Raw genomic sequence first — 23,989 nt, forward strand, 5'->3', positions numbered from 1 at the left:
AGCCTGTTCTACAGAGCGAATTCCCAGCCAACCAGGACTACACTACAAACTTTACTTGAGAACTGATGTGGTCCTATGCTCTGATCAAAGGGATTGCTTTACTGCTTTCAAGACAGAAAACTGGTCTCACTGTGATCTATGCTATCTCCAAACTTGGAGAATCCCCCAGCCTCAGCCTCCTAAGTGCTGGGATTTCAGCTGTGAGCAAGATACTTGACAGTTTTAATATGAATTATATATTAAAATGTTATTTCAGTGCTAATATTCCTGACCTTGATAATTGTGGGAATCATGTAAAGTGGATGCTGAAATACTTAGGGTTAAGTGTCAGGTGTGGACTGCAAGGTAACAAGACGTTAATCAAATCTCTATGAAAAGTGTTCCACGGTGCTATTATGTGCCCTGTTCCATGACAGCTTAAGAGACTTGAAGATTTTAAAGTTGTAAATAGAACAGAGGAAACTAAAGATTCCTCATCTGCCTAGGAAGTAGTTGAGTGTTTTTTTTTTTTTTCCTTTAGATTTGTTTATGCCAGCCAGTACTTGTGAGAGTCTCACTATGTAGCCCTGCCTGGCTTCCTTAGTGTGCTTCTGCCAGTATTTTTATCATTCCTCCTGTATCTTTAATGTGTCCAAACTTAGCCAGTGTTAGAAAGTCATTGTCATTTCTTCCTGAAACTAATGCCATTCACAAAGGAGATCAAGAAGTTTTTAGAATTTTATTTTCTTAAAAAAACCTCCAAAATGGATGAAAAGAATGATCACCAAGGATATAGTGCCAGATACAGGCCAACCAAGAGGGTAGCTTGGAAAGTATGGCTTAGGACCACAAAAGACTTCATCACTATCCTGCATCTCTGTAAGCCATGGTTAACAGCTGGCTTACACTGGCTTAGCTTCTGTACCAACAAACCATGCATGGCACAGGTAGCTTAGTCTTGCAAGGCCTGTTGAAGGATCGCCTCATATACAAATAGACCGTTCTTTATAGCAGTCCTCTTGGCCAACAAAGATCTACATACAATCCAAGGTCCATGACAAGACTACTGCATGTGAAATGGGTTTCACACTTTGAAAACATGGCCCCTTCAGCACAAACCAGATACATCTTAATAATGATTGGTATACAGTCCCACCCCACCCCTTTACACGTGGCTGAAACTAACCAGCTAGTGACAGAATGGTCTACTTCTGAATTACCACCCGTTAAAATGAGTTGGCTAATTTTCACTACATATATTTATTAAGGAAATTATATGGGTTACTGCAAAAACACAGTAAAAAGACTGAAGTTTGACCCTTTTTCTGCTCAGGACGTCCCTTTACTCCCAAGCTTCATGTTGTCCTTCTGGCCTCTTCTCTCAATGCCTTGCCACTGTTACTGTTTCTCCTCCTTCTGGTCTTCCTTCTGTTCCCCAGTACCAGAACTTCCAGAACCTTCCCGTTCAGATGCCATCTGTTGAGAAAATATTTGTGATCACTGAGATTTCACATTAGGTCTAACCTCATCCTTCATACATAACTCACATTGTATTCATCATTCCTTCCACCCGCCCTTGTAAACCACTGCTATTTCCTATGTCTTTCCCTGTAACATTCTGTTCCCAGTAATCTCGACCAAATTACCCCTCCGGCCCTTGTACCTTTTTATATGCCATCTCAAAGAGCTTCAGTGATGCCTGCTGAAGTGAAGATGCTGCCTGTCTAATGTTTTCTCCCGTTTCACTGTCCTTCCGCGCAAGCAGTTCTCTCATTTTGGAAATCTCTTCCTTTAGTTTGTTGCACTGTAAAAGGCAAAAAACAAAAAAGAAACCCTTTTTCTAGAATGTTCTTTTCTTATATGTAGTGTACTATTCAAAATTTCTTTCTTTTTTTTTTTTTGTTTTTGTTTTTCCTGGAACTAGCTCTATAGACCAGGCTGGTCTCGAACTCACAGAGATCCGCCTGCCTCTGCCTCCCCAGTGCTGGGATTAAAGGCAAATTTTCAAGCATTCTTTTTGCCTTCCCACCTCTACCCTTTATTCATGCTTTAAAAAACCCCAATCACTATCAAACCCAATAAAAAATGAGCTTCAATGAATCAGCGAATATTCTCTTTGATTTTTTCTAATAACTTACCTCATCAGCAGGTAACTGATCCTTGAATTCTTCCATCTTGGTTTCTGTGTCATGAATAATTCCTTCAGCCATATTAACTGCTTCAACGCGTTCCTTAAAAAAATTATGAGTTTAACATAACTGATTTCCCTTAAGTTCTATATCACGTGATACAATAAGTTACTTTCCACACTGTTAACAGTAGAGCTAGAATGACTGTACTCAGAAGTACTTGGGTTGACCCGGAGAAAAGAGTTGGCTTTTGTGGCGTGGGAATTTTGATAGCGGGGAGACTAAGAGAACATTCCAACCCAGTTAAGTGCTCTTAGTCCCAGGTACTAGTGGAGGCTGAGAAATGGGAGGGTGTAATCTCACATTAAACAAAGTATAAATTAATGAAAGGGAACAATAAAGATGAGAAACTTAAGAGCCCAGTCTGTCAGCTTTAACACGTTCAGAAGTAATCACCTTCTTTCTCCGGTCTTGCTCAGCATACTTCTCTGCATTTTTAACCATATTTTCAATGTCATCTTTGCTTAATCCACCAGAAGACTGGATCACAACTAGAGTTAATTAAAAAAAAAAAAATCTCTTTAGTTCTCTTCTTTCACTGTATTAACAAATAACATTACACTACATGGTGCACACTTTTAATCCCAACACTCAAGAAGCAGGCAACTCTGAGCTTAAGGTCAGTCACGGCTACAAAATAAGACTCTGCTTCCACAATAAACAAATAAATGCTGCCTCTGTAGTAACTAATCTGAATGATTCAAATTATGATTTTAGTTATTGTCTTATAAGTGAGTTGTATAAAAAGACCAAGTGACCTGCCTCCCTGGTGAAACTTCAGCATTCCACAAGGTCAGGCTTGGTTTGTCCCCTCCTAATGTTAACTTATGAAAATTCAGATATTTGTCCAGGTAGTAGTGGCACACACCTTTAATCTTAGCACTTAATAGGCAGAAGCAGATGAACCTTGAGTTTGGGGCCAGCCTGGCCTACAGAGCTAGTTCCAAGACAACTAGGGCTACACACAGAGAAACCCTGTCTCAAAAACCTAACAAAAAATTTAGAGATCTATGCCAGCATTTGGAAGGAAGAAGCATACAGATCTCATTGTTTGAGGTTAGCACGGTCTGAGCAGCAAGTTCTGGGTCAATCAGGGATACAAAGTCAGACCCTGTCTCAAAACAAGCCAGAAATTCACTTCAGTAAGACTGGCAGCAATCCTTTCCAGGGCATTGGACATGCATGAGGTACAAGAAATACATGCAAAGCCAGGCAGTGGTGGCGCACACCTTAAATCCTCAAGACACTATCTCAGAAAACCAAGAGAAAAGAAACAAAAACCATGCAAGTGAAGCACCCCTATCTCTGATACCTGGAAAAGGGGGCAGTGTGGTAGCAACCATCCCAGGGGAGAAGAGGCATAGAAACAGAGTATGTAGTTCCTAATAATGGCCACCTTACTTTTCCTTTGATGGTAACCAAACCCAGGGCATCACATATGCTGGAAGGCACTCTACTGCTGGACGACGTTCTCAGCATCATACCTCATTCATACAGCCTGAATACTTACTCTGTTGTTCACGTCCTGTTCCTTTATCTTTGGCAGAAACGTGTACAATACCATTGGCATCAATGTCAAATGTAACTTCAATCTGAGGGACTCCACGAGGGGCTGGGGGAATTCCAACCTAAAGTAAACAGCCAGAGTCAGCTCCTCTCAGATGCTCCCATTTCCAAACAGGCCATCTACCACGTGCTCCCGAAAACAAGTGGTATCTTCACTAATGTACACAAACTTGAGATTTTAGTGCTTCAAGGAGCAAATACGTAACCATAATAGCCGTGTTGGCCAGTTTTTTCAGTAAATCAGGACTTCTTCACTGTAGTAATGCTGACCCAAAACGGTGACCATCAAGTGGTTTTGAAACAATGGATCATGACTCAACTGGTTTCTGAGTTAGCACTGCTTCTGAAACTGAACATGTCCCTGGCTTTTCAATAAAGATCTGAAAACACAGAAAGTACTGAATTTTTGAGTTTCATAGTTCACCTATGAAAACTGTTTTTCAAAAGGAACACGATATGGGCTGGGCTGATGGTTCAGTGGTTAAGAGCCCTTGCAGTTCTTCCTGAGGACCCAGGTTTGATTCCCAGCATCCACATTGCAGAAAACTGTAGTAAATCCATCCAGGGAACCCAATACCCTCTTCTGGCCTTAGTGCCCTTGGTACATAGAGATACACCCATACAATAAAACCTTAATAAAGTATTAATAAAGTAAAAGTATGCCTGTTTGCAAGCAGTTTGGAGAGATTAGACTACTGTCACCTTTGTAAGCTATAGGACCAAAACGCATGATACTCAGATTTGAAATACTTACCAAAGTGAACTGTCCTAGAAGTTTGTTGTCCCCAGCCATCTCTCGCTCTCCCTGACACACTTTAATCTCTACTTGAGTTTGTCCATCAGCAGCGGTAGAAAATACCTAGTAAGAAGGAAACTTCCTTACTTGATGATTAAACTTACACCCATTATACAGAAAAAGGCTAACGAGACAATGACATTCTAATACTTGATGATTCCTAACATACATTACTCTCAGAACAAAGGTTTATCTCTGCAAAGACAGGTTTAGTATTAAATGGCACACAACAGCTATTGTTTCTGCTAGACAAGTATGTTGGACAAGATGAAGCTTTAAGCTTGGAAGTTTAAGACATCAAAATAAGGATATAAAATAACAACTTGTCAGTCCAAGGAAGTAAGACCAGAGATAGGCGATGTACCATGTGCTCAGTCTTGAGATGTCATCACATATTTTCAGAATGATGTGTTGACAAATACATCACTGCACAAATACCAAAGAGAGAGATCCTAGAATAATTCAAGACTGATTTGAGTCTGGAAATACAACCATTTGAGACAGTGTCACACTATATGGTCCGCAGTTCTCACATTCTCAATTTTCATGCCTCAAATTCCCAAGTTTTGCGACAATCCAACCAGGCACAAGAAGTGTGACTTCAACCAAGACCCTGCCAAGCCATGCCCATATCTCACTGATTGGTAAAACACAACTCAGCCCCCATCATTCATGCTGAAATCAAGCCTAGTCCCATGTTGCTAACCAGACTTTTTATTTTATTTCTGACTACAGAGAATTAAGTGGCAAATGACAACAGCCCTTTTAGGAGACTGCATTATCCTTCCCTTAATCATCACTGCTAGATGATATCTAAGAACTTTTCCAGAAACTGCAACAAAACACACACAAATGGTAATCTCACCACCCAGTCAGCTGGTGTGGATTTAGAAACATTGAGTTGTAAACAGTTCATGAAGTGGTTGCAGTTATGCACTCAGAGAACTGAAACCTGTGAGGAAGGATAACTCGTACCTGGCTCTTTTTGGTTGGAATTGTGGTGTTCCTATTAATAAGTTTAGTAAAAACACCTCCCAGAGTCTCAATACCCAGAGAGAGGGGAGTGACATCCAGGAGCAGCACATCTGTGACATCTCCAGCCAGCACACCTCCCTGAATGGCAGCTCCGATGGCTACAGCCTCATCAGGATTCACAGCTTTACTTGGGGCTCTGCCAAAAATATCTTGCACAGTCTGCTGAACCTGTGAGCGGAGGATAAAGAACCTGTTAGCCAACACCCAGGGCCACTGCTGAACTGAGACAGAGCACTAAGGTGCCACCCAGATTGCAAGTCAGATGAACTCAGCTCCAACAATGCTGACTTCTTCTTTAGGTGAAAACTCACTTTGTCCCCTTAATTTAGAAGCATGCTTCAATTATCTGTCTTCCAGATGACATTCATCACTGGAAACAGAAGGCATAAGGCAAGGGACTATAAAATACAGCCTACACTATTAAATAATTAATCAGAGGCCAATTTGAAGGAAGCAGTAATACCAATTCTGTGGGATAGTTTTTGACCCTGTTAAGAGATAACAAAAGTACACAGCATCTTGGGATAAATTTGTTAATATCAACATGTCTTCTCTAACCAGAGTTCTGGGTCCAACTTTATTCTAGATTCATTTTCCAATATCCTAGTGTTGCAACAGAGAAACAAAATCTCCCATAAACACAACCCACCTACATTTACACAATGGAGTACTACAAAGATAAAAAAAAAATAACGACATCTTGAATTTTGCAGGCAAATGGATGGAACTAGAAAACATCATTTTGAAAGACAGTTATCACATGTACTCACTCTTAAGTGTTTTTAAACATAAAGCAAAGAAAACCAGCCTACAAATCACAATCCCAGAGAACCTAGAATAACAATGAGGACCCTAAGAGAGACATACATAGATCTAATCTACAGGGGACATAGAAAAAGACAAGATCTCCTGAGTAAGTTGGGAGAATGGGGACCAGGGAGAGAGTTAAAGGGGTGGGGAGAGGCAGGGAGTGGAGAAAGAAAAACATAGAGCTCAATAAAAATCAGTAAAATTAAAAACAAAACAAAAAAAACAGAAACCACCACCAAAAGCAGTAATTCCACCATTAACTTGGACCCAAGATAATTCTATCCAGCCTCCAAGGAACAACTGCACCTTCAACAACAGTCTGTGCTCAGTTATTACTTATCTACACATCTGTTTTCAGAATGATGTGTTGATTAATAAAATGCATCATTGCACAAATCTTTGTTGAAGTAATGCAAGTAGTCCCAACCACTATGCTGGGAAAAAGTGCCCAAAAGACATTTCCTAGGGAATGACCACCATCAAGGCTTGACAACATTATAAGAATGGGTTTAATAGTCTCCCTGATACCCTTTCTTGCATCTTTTAATTAAATTGCATTATGTATCGATTTTCCCCCACATGAGATATGAGTCCATACCTTGGGCATCCTCGTCATGCCACCAACCAGAATCACTTCTCCAATGTCACTCTTGCTGACTTCTGCGTCTTGCATCGCCTTCTGGCATGGAGTAATAGTCCTCTTGACTAGGTCTGCGACGATGCCCTCAAACTGAGCTCGAGTTACCTTCATATTTAAATGCTTGGGTCCAGAAGCATCCATTGTAAGATATGGCAAGTTGATGTCAGTCTACACAGAAAATATTTCACTATAAGTTAATCTTTATGACTCCAATTAAGGTTAAGACTATACCCCAGGATAGAACCTAGGAAGCACAGAAAATCAGCCTTACTAAATTCCTACAATGTAGTGTAAATACACTAAAATCTCTTTTAATAAGGTTTATAAATATTAACAATGAAGTCTGGGGCACACAAGCTGAAGAAATTATCATGTGACAGATGAATAGTACCATAAAAACATACTGTGTGTGTGGTTATCTTTCACATCGAGTTAAAATATCTCATGTCTGAGTTCAATAGTTAAACAGTGCTTGCAATTTTGGCAGAGGACTTGAGTGAAATTCCTAGCACCTATGTTGGGTAGCTAACAACTGCCCATAGTTGCAGTTTTGAGGAACCCGATACTCTCCTCTTCTAGCTTCCACTGGTACCCACATTTACCTTCTCTCATCCTCTCCACATATATAAAAATGAAAATCAAAGAAAGAAATCATGAAGGGCCATTGGAGTGCACACCTTTAATCCCAGGTCTTAGGAGGCAGAGGCAGGCAGATCTGATAGTTTGAGTCCAGCCTGGTCTACAAAGCAAGTTCTAGGACAGCCAGGACTATTATAGAGAAATCAGGGTGTGTTGTGTATGGGGGGTGGGTGAGGAACGACGAAGTCAAACAAGAAACAAAAAGAACATATGTTCCCCATCAACCTCTTAACATATCCAGACTAAGTTCCAGGAATTAGTGTTACATATGCTCTTACTAGAAAAAAGCAGGAGCGATGCACACTGGATGTGCTGGCACTGCCTAAGCCCTTAGGAACTCACACAATCATCTTCAGCAATAGTGAGTTCAAGGCCAGTCTGAGTGGTAGGAGACCACCACAGGGCTGAGTTAATATTCTAGGTAAAATCCATCTTTTCAGAGTACACTATTAAGTCTTCTGAGATGTTCCCAAGGATTTATTTTACAGATTTAAAATCATAACTATACACTGACTTGGCTAAATACTTTGCTAAAGTGCTAAAGGCTAGAAAAGAAAATGTCCGTCAGTAAGACACAGCCATGTAAACGTAAACAACTGTTTCCCCTCCCAGTATCAAATCTGAGACTTATAGATTTCTCTTTCTACTGACAAACCCAGGCTCTTAAACCACAACCTTAAACATGAATAAGTCACACAAGTTCTGTCACTCAGCAGGGAGAATGGCATCACTACCCATGAGCATAGTACGGACAACATAGTAACTAACTACTCACAGCCCCTTACAACAGTGAAGGCTTGGGAACTCAAAAATAGATTATTGTATACAGCATTCAGGTTTCAGCAACTTACTTAGCAACAACCACTTAACCAACAGCTATCATAACTTGTTGCTGTGAATGTAAGAATCTTAAGCAGTCACAGGTTTAGAATGGTCTAGTTTCACGCTGGTGAGGCTGTAACCTAGATTTTACACTAGTCTACATCTGCTTAAGACAGGGAAGCTTTACCTCTCAGAACTGAGGTCAACAAACAAGTGCAGAACAGAGAGTTGGAGCAAATCTGTTGCTCAAAGGGCAGATTTTTCCCACAGCTCACTTTCTAGAATGGTGATCCAATTTATTAGGCAGAAAACTAGTAATTCATATAATCCACAAAATTGTATATTGAAGACACTAATTTTTTTCAAGGTTAATCATTCACCATACTGCTTTTGTAACTCTAGTCCAGGGGATCTGACACCCTGAGACAAAAATGCAGGTAAAAACACCAGTGCACATATAATAGATAATTTAAAAAATATCTGTCTCAGGGCTGGAAAGATAGTTCAGTGCTTGAGAGCACTGGCAGGTCTTCTAGAGAACATGGGAGTTCTGGCCTCTGCAAGGACCAAGCACACACATAGTACGTATATACATGTGAACAAAAGATCCACACACAAAGATTTACCTAATTCATTAAAAAGAAAACTGATCATTGTCGTATTTTTCTTTCTTTTTTGAGACTGTTTCTCTGTATCGCAGCCCTAACTGTCCTCTAACTAGCTCTTGTAGCCCAGGGTAGCCTTGAACTCAAAGTGATCTGCCTACCTGGGCCTCCCCGAGTGCTAGGATTATTATAGGAGTGCACCACCCCTGCCCAGCTCAAGGTTTTTGTTCTTTTTGCCAGACAGGGTTTCTCTCAGTAGCTTTGGAGTCTGTCCTGGAACTCGCTCTGTAGACCAGGCTGGCCTCGAACTCCCAGTGTGCTGGGAGTAAAGGCGTGGCCAGCACTGCCACGGTTTTTACCAAATAGAAAACCATAAACAGGCTACACTGACATTAGGTAAATTAGAATATATGATTCAAATAAGGTTAGGCTAAAAATATCCACCAAAAGAACTTGGATTTCTTCATGTCTCACCTGAACAGATGAGGAGAGTTCACACTTAGCCTTCTCAGCAGCTTCCCGAACCCTCTGAAGTGCCATGTTGTCTTTGGTCAAATCAACCCCTGTCTACAAAATAGGATTCATAAGACAATTAATAGAGAAACTGCAGTGGCAATGTAGATTTATTTTGTCTGCTTATGAAAGGGTCATCCTTTATAAAGAAATATAAATTGTGAGGATTTGTGGGCTAGGGGACAAGTCTTTTGTTCCCAATCTAAGGTGCTATATATATGTAACTAAAATGGTTGAGTCTAGCCATGAACCTGAATGTAATTAATTACTTTAGTGCAAAAAAATTATTCAGAAAGCAAATGAGCATTTTGAACAAAAAGTCTGAACCTCCTACAAAGAAGCCTACACATTAAATCCACAATGATAACTAACCTCCCTCTTGAACTCCTTGACAATGTGACGTAACAAAGCCTGGTCAAAGTCTTCACCGCCCAAGAAAGTATCCCCATTGGTGGATTTCACCTCAAACACTCCTTTCTGAATTTCTAGGATAGAAACATCAAAGGTTCCACCACCTAAATCATACACAGCAATGCTAGAAAGGAAAACAAAGAAACAAATCCTATTACAAAGGAATGAATTCAATAACCAAAGATTAACTTAGTTATCTTCCTGAAATACTAATTTTGAAATCTAGTAACCAACATGCCTTTTAACATATGGCATTGGTAACATATAAGAGAGACTAGCAAAATTCGTATCACACAAACCATGGTTCCCAAAGTATGTATCAACACCCATAATAACAAAAATTGTCCAGGGTACCAAGGAAAGAGAAAAATCGTCTTGAAACGACGAAAAAAGACTATATATACAAATTTGGGGAGAAAAAAGGAAGTACATTTTCATTCTAAGCACAACCCTTATAACCCTAAGAAATGGAAATATTATAGGATAAATCTTATAGTTGTTATAACTTGATTCACAGTTCAGGTTAATTTACAGTACAAGTGTAGCAGGTACAGTACACACCCTTGATCCCAGCACTCAGGAAGCAGAGGCAGGTGGATCTGAGTTAGACGCCAGTTTGGTGTACAGAGAAAGTTCCAGGACAGCCTGGGCTACACAGCAAAATCCGTCTTGAAAAACAAAGACAAAATAAAAACAAAACAATTTACAACATGAGGACTGGCAAGATAGCTTTTTATCTGGTGAAGATCCTTGGCTCCAAGCCTGATGCAACCCCAGGAACCTATGAAAGGAGAATGAACTCCATGCTGTCCTTCCACATGCACACTGTTATGAACATGCCCCACCACACACATAGTCAATGACAAGGAGGGTACGGGTTAGAGCGAGTCAGCAGCTTTTAAAGCAGAGAGGACCAATTTGATTTCCAGTACCTACATCAGGTAGCTCACAGCCACCAGTAATTTAATTTCTAGGGGAATCTGACATCTCTGAAGGTATCTGCAATATCGTGCATATAGCCATACACAAACACATTTATAATTGAAAATGAGTAATTTTTAATTAAAAAAAAAATAAAACGTTAAGGGCCTTTGAGGGTGAGGGCACTTGCTGTCAAGCCAGACAAACTGATCCAAGACCCATTTTTGAGAAAGACAAAAGCCAGCTCACACATTTTATCTTCTGAGCTCCACATACATACCATAGCATAAACATACCTCCAACATAAGTACCAGCACAGAATTAGAAAATGTAATAAAAAAAATCATGTAAAAACCTATAATTCAGGTACGAGTATCTACGCTTTATAAACTTACACTTTATCTTCGGATTTGTCCAGACCATACGCCAGGGCAGCAGCTGTAGGTTCATTAATCACTCTAAGTACATTTAGCCCAGATATCTGGCCAGCATCCTTAGTGGCCTAGAGAAAGTAAAAATAAATGTATTTTTCCATCCTTTAACTCTGGCAACTTTTCCCCCAGGCAAATAGGAGATATAATTAACCTTACCTGTCGCTGTGAGTCATTGAAATAAGCAGGGACTGTGATCACAGCATTTTTTGCTGTGTGACCCAAGTAATTTTCTGGAAAAGAATAAAATTCAATTGTGGCACTATGTCAGAAAAAAAAAAGCATCAAAATTACTACCAAAGCCTAATATTCCTCCTCAAATCCTCTTGTGGAGCAACAGAGAACACTCACCTCCTTTGCAGCTTAACCTGCAGACAGGCCACATAAGAAAAACACTGAACACTGTATTATACCCTAGTAATCTAGCGCCAGGGAGATAGCAGGAGGAAGGTGAGTTTAAGGCTGTCCTGGGTTACACAGCTCATGCCTTTTGTTATCTTGGCATCCAGAGCTGAGGCAGGAAGATCACCCTAAGTTTGACACCAGCCTTGGCCACAAAATTAGTCTGAAGATAACGTAAACTCCAGAATGACATTTATTCTCAGAAACAAATCACCTTGACCACCGTTAGTCCTTCAGAGGCTGTAACAGTAGTACCAGAAGCTCAAGGCAGCCAACCCCCTCCTCTATTACAAAGTTATTTGGAGATGTAGGGAGTAATTTTGTGTAGCTCAGCAGCCAAGGTGGTACTGGCCAGAAATTCCAAATTACCTTTAGCATTTCAGCCAAGACTCACCAACATCAATTGACCTTTAGACTCTAAGTTTAATGTGTAGCTTTCCAGATTTTAACAAATACTACACTGCCCCCTATTGAAAAGGCACCAGCCTGTATCATTAGGGAAATTAAACTCAACCTGCAGATGAAGTGTGAAAAAAACTTCATCTGCACAGTTTTGCCGTTCCTAAATTTCTTGTGCAAAGAGCATAATCTACAGGGCATGAGTTTATAAACTCAGAGGAACCACCAACACTTCCAATTTCCCCAGAATGAACTAAATCTTCTCACCCGCAGTCTCTTTCATCTTCATCAAAACAAATGCTCCTATCTGACTAGGAGAGTAGAGTTTCCCATGAGCCTCAACCCAGGCATCACCATTAGAGGCACGGACAATCTTAAAGGGAACATTTTTGCTGAAAAATAAAAAGAATTATGTCATCATATATCTATCCATTTCAAATTATAAAAATAAACAGATGGACCAATAAACAATAATTCCTGGAGACAGGTTTATTAAAAATCTCTATAATTACTATCGTGTAAAAATGTGAGCCTGATGACTTGAAATCATTTCAAAAATTGTCTTAATAGTTCTCAAAAATGAGACAAAGCAGCAATTCCACTAAAATCAGGAACAAGACAAGGTTTTCCACTCTCTCCATATCTATTCAATATAGTTCTTGAGGTCCTAGCTAGAGCAATAAAACACCAAAAGGAGATCAAGGGGATACAAATTGGAAAAGAAGTCAAACTCTCACTGTTTGCTGATGATATAATAGTTTACATAAGCAATCCCAAAAATTCTACTAAGGAACTTCTACAACTCTACAACTCATAAACACTTTCAGTAATGTAGCAGGATAAAAGATTAACTCAAAAAAATCAAGCCGGGCGGTGGTGGCGCACACCTTTAATCCCAGCACTCGGGAGGCAGAGGCAGGCGGATCTCTGAGTTCGAGGCCAGCCTGGCCTACAAAAGCTAGCATCAGAACAGCAACCAAAAAAAGCTACAGAGAAACCCTGTCTCAAAAATCCAAAAAAAAAAAAAAAAAAAAATCAGTAGCCCTCCTGTATACAGATGATAAAAAGGCTGGGGAAGAAATCAGAAAAAAACATCCTTCACAATAGCCACAAATAGCATAAAATATCTCGGAGTTTCTAACCAAACAAGTGGAAGACTTGTATGACAAGAACTTTTAATCTTTGAAGAAAGAAATTGGAAAGTGAAAGATCTCCCATGCTCCTGGGTAGGTAGAATTAACATAGTAAAAATGGCAATCTTACCAAAAGCAATCTACAGATTCAATGCATTGCCATCAAAATCCCAGCAAAATTCTTCAAAGACCTCGAAAGAACAGTACTCAACTTCATATGGAAAAGCAAAAAATCCTGTACAATAAGAGAACTTCTGGAGGCATCACAATCTAACTTCAAACTCTACTACAGAGCTTCAGACTGAAAACAGCCTGGTATTGGCTTAAGAACAGACAGGAGGACCAATGGAACCGAATCAAAGACCTGGTTATTAATCCACACACCTTCGAACACCTGATTTTTGACAAAGCAAAAAATATCAAATGGAAAAAAGAAAGCATATTTAACAAGTGGTGCTGGCATAACTGGATAGCATCATGTAGAAGAATGAAAATAGATCCATATCTATCACCATGCACAAAACTCAAGTCAAAATGGATCAAAGACCTCAACATAAAGCCAGCTACACTGAACCTTATAGAAGAGAAAGTGGGAAACACAGTTAAACGAATTGGCACTGGAGACCACTTCCTAAGTATAACCCCCAGCAGCATAGACACTGAGAGAAACAATAAATGGGACCTCCTGAAACTGTGAAGTTTCTGTAAAGCAAAGGACACAGTCAACAAGACAAAACGACAGCCCACAGAATGGAAAAAGATCTTCACTAACCCCACATCAGACAGAGGTCTGATCTCCAAAATATACAAAGAACTCAAGAAATTGGACACCAAAAGATCACATAATCCAATAAAAAAAATGGAATACAGACCTAAAGAGAGAACTCTCAACAGAGGAATCTAAAATGGCTGAAAGACACTTAAGGAAATGCTCAATATCCTTAGTCATCAGAGAAATGCAAATCAAAACTCTGAGATTCCACCTTATACCTGTAAGAATGGCCAAGGAGCTAGGTAGAGGTGGCTGATAGACCTCTGAATTTGAGGTCAGCCTGGTCTACATAGTGAGTTCTAGTACAGCCAGAGCAACACAGTGAGATCCTGTCTCAAATAAACCAAAAGTAAAAACAAATAATTAGGATAGCATTACTCAAAACAACAAAGTGAAATTAATTCAAATGACCATTTGAAAGTTGCGAAAAAATATGTTCATGTAATAGAATATTATTTGGTCACAGGCAATTTCTATTGAAGACCAGAGAGAGAGATAGACCAGTGGTGAAGAGCACTGGCTGCTCTTCTAGAGGAACCAGGTTTGATTCCCAGCACCCACATGGCAGCTCAAAACTGTCTTTAACTCCAGTTCAACTTTTTGAGTTCAAGAGCCAGCCTGGTCTACAGTGTTAGTTCCAGGACAGTTAGGGCTGTTACACAGAAAAACACTGTGGCAAAACAAAACAAACAAACAAAACCCAAAAACCTGTTTGGGCAGGGATGGCACAGGCTTTTGACCTTAGCACTCAGGAGCCAGGGGCAGGCAGATCTGAGTTTGAGGGCAACCTGGTCTACCGAATGAGTTCTAGGGCAGTCAAGCTACACAGAAACCTGTCTTGAAAGCACAACAAAGAGACAAACCAAAGAGCTGGATAAGGAGATGGCTTAACAAATAAAGGCTCATACTGTCAAGGCTAACGCCCAGGACTTACACAGGAGAACAGAATCTGGACTCTGACCTCCCATTTTGTGAGGATGAATATACCCACAAACAAAAATGTTAATAAAAGCTTAGCCAGGCACTGGTACATGCCTTTAATCCCAGCACTCAGGAGGCAGGGGCAAGCTAATCAGAATTCAAGGCCAGTCTGGTCTACAGTGTGATTTCCAGGAGAGCCAGGGCTACACAAAGAAACCCTGTCTCAAACAAATAAAAATAATGGGAAAGGACTGTAAACACACACACATACACATGCATGTAATGTAAGGACATATAACAGCCTTACACAACTGATGAGGAACATCATTTAGGAATATCTCAAAAACCTTAATGCATCTTAACATATTACCTGTCATGTTATTGAATAAAAAAAAGCCTAGCCTATGAAAGCACAAATGGGCTTTTAAAAACTGTTTACTCTTTTGGCAGAGATGTGAATTTCTTTTAGGAACAATAATGAAAAAGAGACCTCGAGCAAAGCACTCTCGGTTGCTTTTGCTATTACTCACGTGTCTTTCTGTACTTCAGGGTCATCATAGCGACGCCCAATCAGACGCTTAGTAGCATAGAAGGTGTTGTTTGGGTTGGTGACAGCCTGTCGCTTTGCTGGCATGCCAACAAGTCGTTCTCCATCTGCTGTAAAGGCAACAACAGAAGGCGTAGTTCTGGCACCTTCAGCATTCTCCAGGACCTAAAATTACCAAAGATAATGATTAAGATACTAGTCACCACTAACATTTTTGTGGTTCTGATTTAAGATACAATCACAGCTCAAATCATAAAACAAATGCTAAAAGGATAACACTAAGTTGGCATGTTTACTGCTAGGAATGCTACACAGTATCATTTCAAATGTATGGAGAAGTCTATGATCATACACCTTGAAGATGAATAATATGCAAAATGCACGTGGAAGCTAAAGCTTCAGAAAATGGGGGGTGAGGATAAGCAGCATAAATAGAACTAAGGAAGGGCTTCACTTCTCTTAGTATTCAGTAAGCCAGACTCCTGTAAATAGCCTGAGTTGTTTCAGATGAGGGCATGGGAAAAGAAAACATGAAGGGTCAAGAATGAACAGACAACTCTACAATTACAGGTGCTCTTAAGATCTGCACATTCTGAGGAGACTCTAACAGCCTCTCCATAGCAGACACCTTGAACCCTGCTGAACTCCAAGCTGAGAAAGCCATTCCGAGTCCTCTAATGGCATTACCACCCATACTGCTAGAGAACACATTTAGATCCTATCCTGGAAAGTTGTATTCATTCAATTATCAATACCAAGTGAATTCCTAAGTCCAAAAAAAAAAAAAAAAAAAAGAAAAAAAGAAAAAAAAAAGAAAAGAAATAAAAGCAGTTTTAAAATGCAAATTAGGGAAGGTGGCACATGCCTTTAACCCCAGCACTCAGGAAGCAGAGATAGGCGGATCTCTGTGAGTTCTAGGCAACCCTGCTCTACAGAGTTTCAGGACAGGCTCCAAAGCTACAGAGAAACCCTTTCTCCAAACACAAACACCATAAAAAGCAAAAACAGAAACACACATGTCTGGAGTAATAGCTAATGCCTGTAATGTTAGTGCTGAATAATCTACATTTGAGAATAGCCTAATATATATACTGTCTCAATAGAAAAACCAGCACCAAACTTGATTCTATGTTCCCCTCCCCTCATTTTGAGACAGGGGTTCTATTTATAGCCCAGGCTGGGCTCAAACTCTGAGATTCCACTGTCTAAAGGTGTTACACCTTGCCCGGCTCGGTTCAGTATTTCTAAGCACCTAAGGTCAGGCAGGAAACCTAAGTGACCCCAGCTTCCAATCTTGCTCACCTTTGCTTGTTTGCCCTCCATAACCGCCACACAGGAGTTGGTAGTACCCAGATCAATGCCAACAACTGCACCCTTAATTGCCTCTGATCTGCAAGAAATTTAAAACATCATGGTTAACTTAACAGTCTCCAACATAATAACTGTTTTTATGTTGGTGTTAAGCAGCATATTTCATAAACTACAAGTATAAAGTTACAGAGGGAAAATTATTTATTTAAATGTATAGATCACAGCCCAGGTGTTCAATTAATATGCGTTTTCTCCCAAAGAAACTAAAGTTATACTTACGCATAATCTCTTCTTGAAACAAATCTAAAAGCTTCATGACTAACACCATTCCAGCCATCCTGAGGGGGGAAAAATTGCATCATCCGTCAACTACACAAGTACACTTGGACTTTTTCCAATTATTACTGAGAAACACATACAACCTTTAGAATTAAGTAGTAGCCTGTATAAAAAACAGAAGAAAAGTACTTAGTATGTATAAGGAAAAAGATCTACATGTCTACCACACATCTACAAGTTTTCCGGACTGTCAGGTAAAAATAAGCAAATTGTCTTAAACTCTAAAAAAATTCTAGCCGGGCGGTGGTGGCGCACGCCTTTAATCCCAGCACTCGGGAGACAGAGGCAGGCGGATCTCTGTGAGTTCGAGACCAGCCTGGTCTACAAGAGCTAGTTCCAGGACAGGCTCCAAAACCACAGAGAAACCCTGTCTCGAAAAACCAAAAAAAAAAAAAAAAAAATCTAACTGGGGCCAAACAGTGGTGGCGCACGCCTTTAATCCCAGCACTCAGGAGGCAGAGGTAGGTGGATATCTGTGAGTTCGAGGCCAGCCTGGTCTACCAGAGCTAGTTCCTGGAGAGGCACCAAAGCTACAGAGAAACCCTGTGTCGAAAAACAAAAAACAAAAACAACAACAACAACAAAAAACCCCAAAACTAATTGTCTTAAATTACAAAAAAAAAAAAAAGAAAAATTGAAAAAACAAAACAGAAAACTAGACAAGAAGTGTGGGTGGAGCAATTCTTTAATCTCAGCATTTGGGAGGCGGAAGGCAGGTGGACCAATGAGTTACAGGACAGCCAGAGCTATATAGAGGAACAATCTCAAAACAAACAAACAAAAAAAAAACTAGCATTAAAAAAAGAAAAAAGGCAGAGGCAGGCAGATCTCTGTGAGTTCGAGGCCGGCCTGGTCTACAAGAGCTAGTTCCAGGGCAGGAACCAAAAGCTACGGAGAAACCCTGTCTCGAAAATAAAAAAAAAAAAAAAAAAAAAAGAAAGAATGAAAGAAAAAGAAAAAAGGAATTACAGTGCAACAGAGGGTTCTCAACTTTGACATTATTGATATGGTACAACGTGCTGTGACCCGTTAAGTGTGGAATGCTTAGAAGTAACTCCGCTCTTTACCAACAAGAAGCCCATAAATTAGTGTCCCTCAAAGTCAATACAACCCGGAAGCTGACAGACCTGCCACCCCCCCAATTCCCCTGAGTTGGGGGAACAACTTGTGCTGCTGCTGATCAGATTAAGAAGACATTATGCAAAAAATTCAAAATTATTTCACAGTCGCCAGGCCTGGTGGCAACCATCTTTAACCCCAACACTTGAAAGCCAAAGGCAGGTCTGGTCTTGGTAAGTTCCGGTACAACCAAGGCTAAATAGTGAGACCCTGTCTCAAACCCACAGCTGCGCACACCTGAACCTCATTATACCTGCACTCCAAAAGATACCGGAGCCACTTCCAATGATCTTGTCAACAACTACTCTGGGGAGCTATAGTCTCAAAGACGTACTTTCTCTTATTTCAGACCAAGATCCACAATCCTTTTCCTGTTCTATTACAATCCACAAGTAAATCGAAGACATTAAAAAAAAAGTCTCCGAGGTTGGAGCCAGGTGTGGTGGGTGGTGCACACCTTCAATCTCAGCAGAGATGAGGCAAGGACGGGCGGGTCTCTATGAGGTCTACATAGTCAGTTCCTGGCCAGCCAGGTCTACAAAGACAACCTGCTTCAAGAAAAAACAAACAAACAAAAACCAGAGCTGCAAGTGTCCTTCGGCTCTTTAGAAAACAGAGCCTAGGAGAAACCCTGTCTCGAAAAATAAAAAATAAAAAAAAAGAAAAAGAAAAAGAAAACAGAGCCTAGCTCATAGTTCTGCCTTCCGATAGACCACACCCGCTGCCTGGGACTAAGCACATCCAATGCGCCCCATGTCAGGTGGGGAGGACCGCTACCTCGTGAATTAGTGGGTGCGACTCCAGAACGCCATGGATTGTGACTCAGCAGAGCTCGAGGCTAAAGTCCTGACCAAGGCCAGCAGCCCTGACCACCGAAGGTCCGTTACCTTTCTCCGCTCCGGATTTCTCCTAGAGTCTGACCCTTAAAGGGCAAGACCTACCTCACTCAAGTCAGGGCCTGGAGCCCCTTCCAGAAGGCATAGCATTTCCTCACCTGGTGACGGGCGGCCGCCAGACTCCGGGAGGCTGAGGCGCCCACGAGACGCGCGGCTGCGGCTCTGCTGGCGCTTATCATGGCGACTGGACGGAGGGGACGCGAGAGCAGAGAGCAAGCACCGCACAGGTCCGGAGCTGCGCGGCAGAGCGGCAGCCACACTTCTAAAAACCTCCAACCACGTGGGGTGGGGGGCGGGAATTGACGGCCGCAGCACGAAGGCCCCCCCTTCCGCTGAGGCGCTGAGCGCGTTGCCTGAACAGAGACTGAACGGCTGCTGCTCCCAAAATCGCAGCCCGCGGCGAGCACGCCCCGCAACAAGATTGTTGAAAAGTTCTGTCCTCTCTACACGGCCTCCGCGGCTGCGGGAGCAGAGAGAAGGGAGACGGGGAAGAGGAACACACAGGCAGTGCTTCAGACAGCCCCGGCCCTTCGCGGCTGGAAAGACTCAAGGACACACGGGGTAAATTACGAAAAGATTACAGTCTCCTTGCGTCAGTTGCGCAGAAGGAGGAGCCTCCTGCGCCTGCGTCCTTGGCACCCGACCTAGGCTCTAGCGCGCAAGTGCGAAGGGCGTGGCGGACCCGGGTTTGGGACCTAACTGTCGGCTTTATTGGGTGCTCCAGTGTACGCGAGTTTGCCCAGGAGTACCCGGAGCGCGAGGTCGCACTGACGGCCTCGAAGTTTCTCCTCAGGCCTCTTCGTGAAGCGGACGCCATCTTGCCCTGAGGCACTGTTGAGTGTACCCGTGTTCTTTCTCTGTCAGCTCTTGTGCACAGCTTGAAGTATGCACACCTGGATAGGGCATCCTTAAATTTGTGCCGCACACTGCGGCGGCACGGTTGAGTTTCCAACTTCTAGGGCAGCATTTGGTTAGCACTGTTAGGAAAAATCCTAAGCCGAGCTATTCCGCCTGAGCAAAGAAATCCAACCAGGTCAAATCAAACCAAATTAAAATGTCCATTTTTTTTCTTTTTTCGTTTTCTTCTTTTTTTTAGTAAATAAAGCACTCCCGGGTGGCCGAGAGCACGGCAGGGGACACAGAAAACGGGGGGGGGGGGGCGCACACAAAACCCAGGACCACATGTTCCTCCTCTGAGTGCCCACTTAAATAGCCTGTGGGAGTGAGCCTGACCTCCCCGGCATATTGGGAATTGGAGTTCCGACCAATGCAACTCCCAGGCCAGAGCGCTGGGGTGGATGCCAGGGGCCAGGGTGACTAGTTTTAGTTGCTATCCCCAAGAGAGTGAACCCTGGGGACTGGCGTGATTGCTCAGTGGTTAGCAGTACTGACTGCTAGAGGACCTGGGTTTGAGTCGCAGATTCCTGGACCTGCAGGACCACTGATCATTTCCAGGGGTTCTGATGCCATCTTCTGGCCTTTGTGACACAGAACACACCTAGTGCAGACATACATGCAGGCAAAGCCCACATGCATAAGACAAAATGAAAAAAATAAATAAAGGTACTGAACACAGCTGCTAATTGAAAACCTGAAGTTGGCTGGAAAGATGGCTTAGGGACAGAATGTTTGATGTACAACTCTGCTGTCTGAGTTCGAGACCTGGAACTCGTGTAGAAGTGGAAGGGGAGAACTGACTCCACAAGGTTGTCCTCTGACTCCACGCCTGCATTGTGGCACATGCACATACAGTAATGATTTAAAAATTATTTGTCTTGTTTTTTTCAAGACAGGGTTGCACTGTGTACCTTGGCTGTACTGGACTTCCTTCTGCAGACCAGGCTGGCCTCAAACATGCAGAGATCTGCCTGCCTCTGCCTCCTTGTTTGGGCCTCTGAAGGCTCCAGGCATGCATATGGTGCACACACAGACATTCAAGCAAAACATCTATACATGTAAAATAATAATAATATAAATAATTTTGAGGTTTTTTTTGTTTTGTTTTTTTGAGACAGAGTAGTTTCTTTATGTAGTCTGGCTGTCCTGGACTTCGCTCTGTAGACCACACTGGCCTCACGCTTATAGACATCCGTCTGCATCTGTTTCCTGAATGCTGGAATTAAAGGAGTGCACCACCACTGCCCAGCAAAAACATAATTTTTAAAGTAAAGAAACCTGAGGTTGAAATGTCTAGCCACTAGTTATAGTACAAGTTGTAAATGTCCTTTGCTTGTCTTTGTTTTGTGTGACTCAGTGTCTCCTGTAGCTCAGGTTGGACTCAAACTGGTTAGGTAGCGAAGACGACCTTGAACTAATACATAATATAAAAATTATTTCGCATGTGTGTACATGAGAGAGGACAGGTGCAAAAGTCAGAGAATAATTTTGGGGTTTCAGATTCATCTGAGGCTTGCAAGGAAAGCACTTCTACCCAGTGAGAGCCATTTTGCTAGCCCAGCCTTGAATTTCTAATCTCTCTGCCTCCACCTCCCAAGTGCTGTGACTATAAGCATGTGCCACCATGCTTGTTTAGCGTGGTGCTGGGCCAAGCACTCTACTAACTGAGCTACACTTTCAGCCTGAGAATGCCCTACATTTTTCAAAGCAAAGCCCTGGGTGAAAACACAATTATTCTTCTTGGTCTTTATCAAAAGCCAAGAACCCATCTATGAACTGAGGTTGCTAATCATTAGGGTTTTTAAAGATTATTTTCTGTGAATGAATGTTTTACCTACACTTATGTATCTGTGCCATGCACCTGGTGCCTGTAGAGGTCAGAAAAGGGTATCAAATCCTCTGGAACTGGAGTTAGAGATTGTTGTGAGCCTCTATGTGGGTGCTGGACCATAACCCTGGTTCTCTGCAAGAGCAATGAGTACTCTTAACCTCTGAGCCATTTCTCCAGCCATGTGCATCATCATCATCTTTACAAAGTCTTTACTGAGCTCCTGCATTGAGGCTTCTCATTATAGGACCTGCCTTTAGAGGTGCTGACCACGTGCTAGTATTACAGCTTATGACAGAGTGCTTACTTACCCGGGCAAAGCCCTGGGCTTAATCCCTAGCATCAGACAAGAAGAAACAGTGCTAATTCTGTTACCCCCATGTTCTCTTTTAATTTATTATTATTAGCCAGGCTGTGGTGGTGCACACCTCTAATCCCAGCACTCAGGAGTCAGAGACAGATAGCTCGGATATCCTGAACCGGGTTCTTTTTCCACTCCCACCACCGGCTTCTCAGATGGCTTCAACTGGTGAGTCTCTCCCTGTTCTGCTACGGTTGCTTTCGTTCTGCTACTGTTGCTTTCCTTAACCGGAAGGAATCACGTTTGGACCGATCCCGGGGGTTGGTCTGCCCGTGGAGTTTGAAGCCAACCTGGTCTACAGAATGAGTTCCAGGACAGTCAAGGCTACACAGAGAAAACAAAAACAAAAACAGAGAGTTCTAGGGTATCTAGCTTGGGCTACGGTAATATCCTCCTGTCTCCAAACAGACAAAAGAGCAAAACAACAAAGAACCCCTCAAATTTTGTCATTAAAAATATAGTGTCCTTCCTCTCTATAAGACTAAAGAGAGGACTGGAGAGATGTCTCAGAGGTTAAGAGTCTGACTGCTCTTCCAGAGATCCTGAATTCACTTCCAAGCAACTATATGGTGGCTCACAACTGTCTATAATGAGATCTGGTGCCCTCTTCTGGTGTGCAGGTATACATGCAGACACAACACTATAACTAATAAATAGAGATTTATAAAAAGAGAGAGAGAATAGCAAGACGAGAGTTATATTTCAAGAATGACTTTTCTTCTTTCCTCCTACCTCAAAAAAGTCAGTAGTTGTGATAAAGACATACTAGAACTTTTTTTTTTTGTAGCTTTTGAACATATCTAGGAAGTCATTCTGTGGACGAGGCTGGCCTTGAACTCACAGAGATCCATCTGCCTCTTCTTCCTGAGTGCTGGGATTAAAGGCATACACCACCACTGCCCAGCCACTTTATACTGTTTCTTAAAATCTGGGGCAGATGGTTTCCTGGGGGATCTATTCCTGTCTAAGTGATTGACAGGCTCATTTGGGTTAATTCTCAAGGAAGTAGTATACCCTTGTTCTTTACTTGAAAGCTTCTGACTAGAGATAACCTTATGATTTGATCTTGGATCTTTTTGGTGGTTTAGAGACAATTCTGATCACTCCCTGATTTGGTCCTTTTTTTAAGCCAGCCGGATCTCACCTAGGGCTTTTGCTCTGGGTGCTTTCACAGTTGAAGGGTTGCTGCTCTATCCGGCTGATACCTTCTATTTCTTTTTTTTTCTTTTAAAGGTTTATTTATTTATTATATATTGGTGTGTAGTGATAGGAGCAGCGGGGCTGCGTCCCCAGCACCCTGGCTGCCTGGCTAGCTTATACCCCGAAATAATTACACGGACACTGTATTCTTTTAAACACTGCTTGGTCCATTACCTCACTCGCTTCCTCTTCCAGCATTCTGTTCTGTTTACTCCACCCACCTATGTTCTAAGCTATGAGCCCAAGCAGTTTGTTTATTACTTAACCAATGAAATCAACACATTGATATATGACACTCCCACATCACTTCCCCTTTTCCTGTTTAAACAAAAAAAAGGAAAGCTTTAACTTTAACATATAACAAAACAGTTATCAAGTAAAAATTACAATATTTACATTTATTTTATCTTTATCATAACTAAGGAAAACAACTATAACTATCTATCTATTCTTCAACACCATCAGAGACTCCAGAAGAATATAATATTACCTAAGTAAATAAGAAGT

General features: G+C 41.7%; 1 protein-coding gene and 2 non-coding genes across 3 annotated transcripts; all 3 read right to left on the reverse strand.

The window, feature by feature from the left end:
• Nucleotides 1-704: 704 nt before the first annotated feature.
• On the reverse strand, nt 705-19,484 carry LOC121443019 (stress-70 protein, mitochondrial). The gene is made up of 17 exons (XM_041644701.1): nt 19,295-19,484; nt 17,122-17,180; nt 16,834-16,921; nt 15,515-15,696; nt 12,426-12,550; nt 11,517-11,590; nt 11,322-11,428; nt 9,967-10,129; nt 9,556-9,648; nt 6,974-7,183; nt 5,506-5,733; nt 4,489-4,593; nt 3,679-3,796; nt 2,565-2,659; nt 2,118-2,210; nt 1,643-1,783; nt 705-1,455 (listed from the first exon to the last, which is right to left on the reverse strand). Exons 1-17 carry the CDS (start codon nt 19,373-19,375, stop codon nt 1,378-1,380), a joined length of 2,040 nt encoding a protein of 679 aa, XP_041500635.1. The 5' UTR covers nt 19,376-19,484; the 3' UTR covers nt 705-1,377.
• On the reverse strand, nt 4,897-4,962 carry LOC121443051. Its single transcript, XR_005973625.1, has one exon. It is a non-coding gene; the product is annotated as a small nucleolar RNA SNORD63 (small nucleolar RNA).
• Nucleotides 6,696-6,768, reverse strand: LOC121443050. Its single transcript, XR_005973624.1, has one exon. It is a non-coding gene; the product is annotated as a small nucleolar RNA SNORD63 (small nucleolar RNA).
• Nucleotides 19,485-23,989: the final 4,505 nt, after the last annotated feature.

Source organism: Microtus oregoni, unplaced genomic scaffold (assembly GCF_018167655.1).
Source record: "Microtus oregoni isolate MIOR12 unplaced genomic scaffold, Mior012 000098F_ref0000018, whole genome shotgun sequence".
In the NCBI taxonomy this organism is placed as follows: Eukaryota; Metazoa; Chordata; class Mammalia; order Rodentia; family Cricetidae; genus Microtus; species Microtus oregoni.

What these genes read in the sequence shown, in the direction of transcription:
- LOC121443019 (XM_041644701.1), bottom strand. Translation starts at nt 19,375, where the DNA reads ATGATAAGCGCCAGCAGAGCCGCAGCCGCGCGTCTCGTGGGCGCCTCA. An exon ending in CCTGAAGTACAGAAAGACAC is followed by an intron (nt 12,551 to 15,514) that starts GTGAGTAATAGC and finishes TTTATTTTTCAG; the next exon opens with CAAAAATGTTCCCTTTAAGA. An exon ending in TTCTAGGACAGTTCACTTTG is followed by an intron (nt 3,797 to 4,488) that starts GTAAGTATTTCA and finishes TGTTTACTTTAG; the next exon opens with GTTGGAATTCCCCCAGCCCC.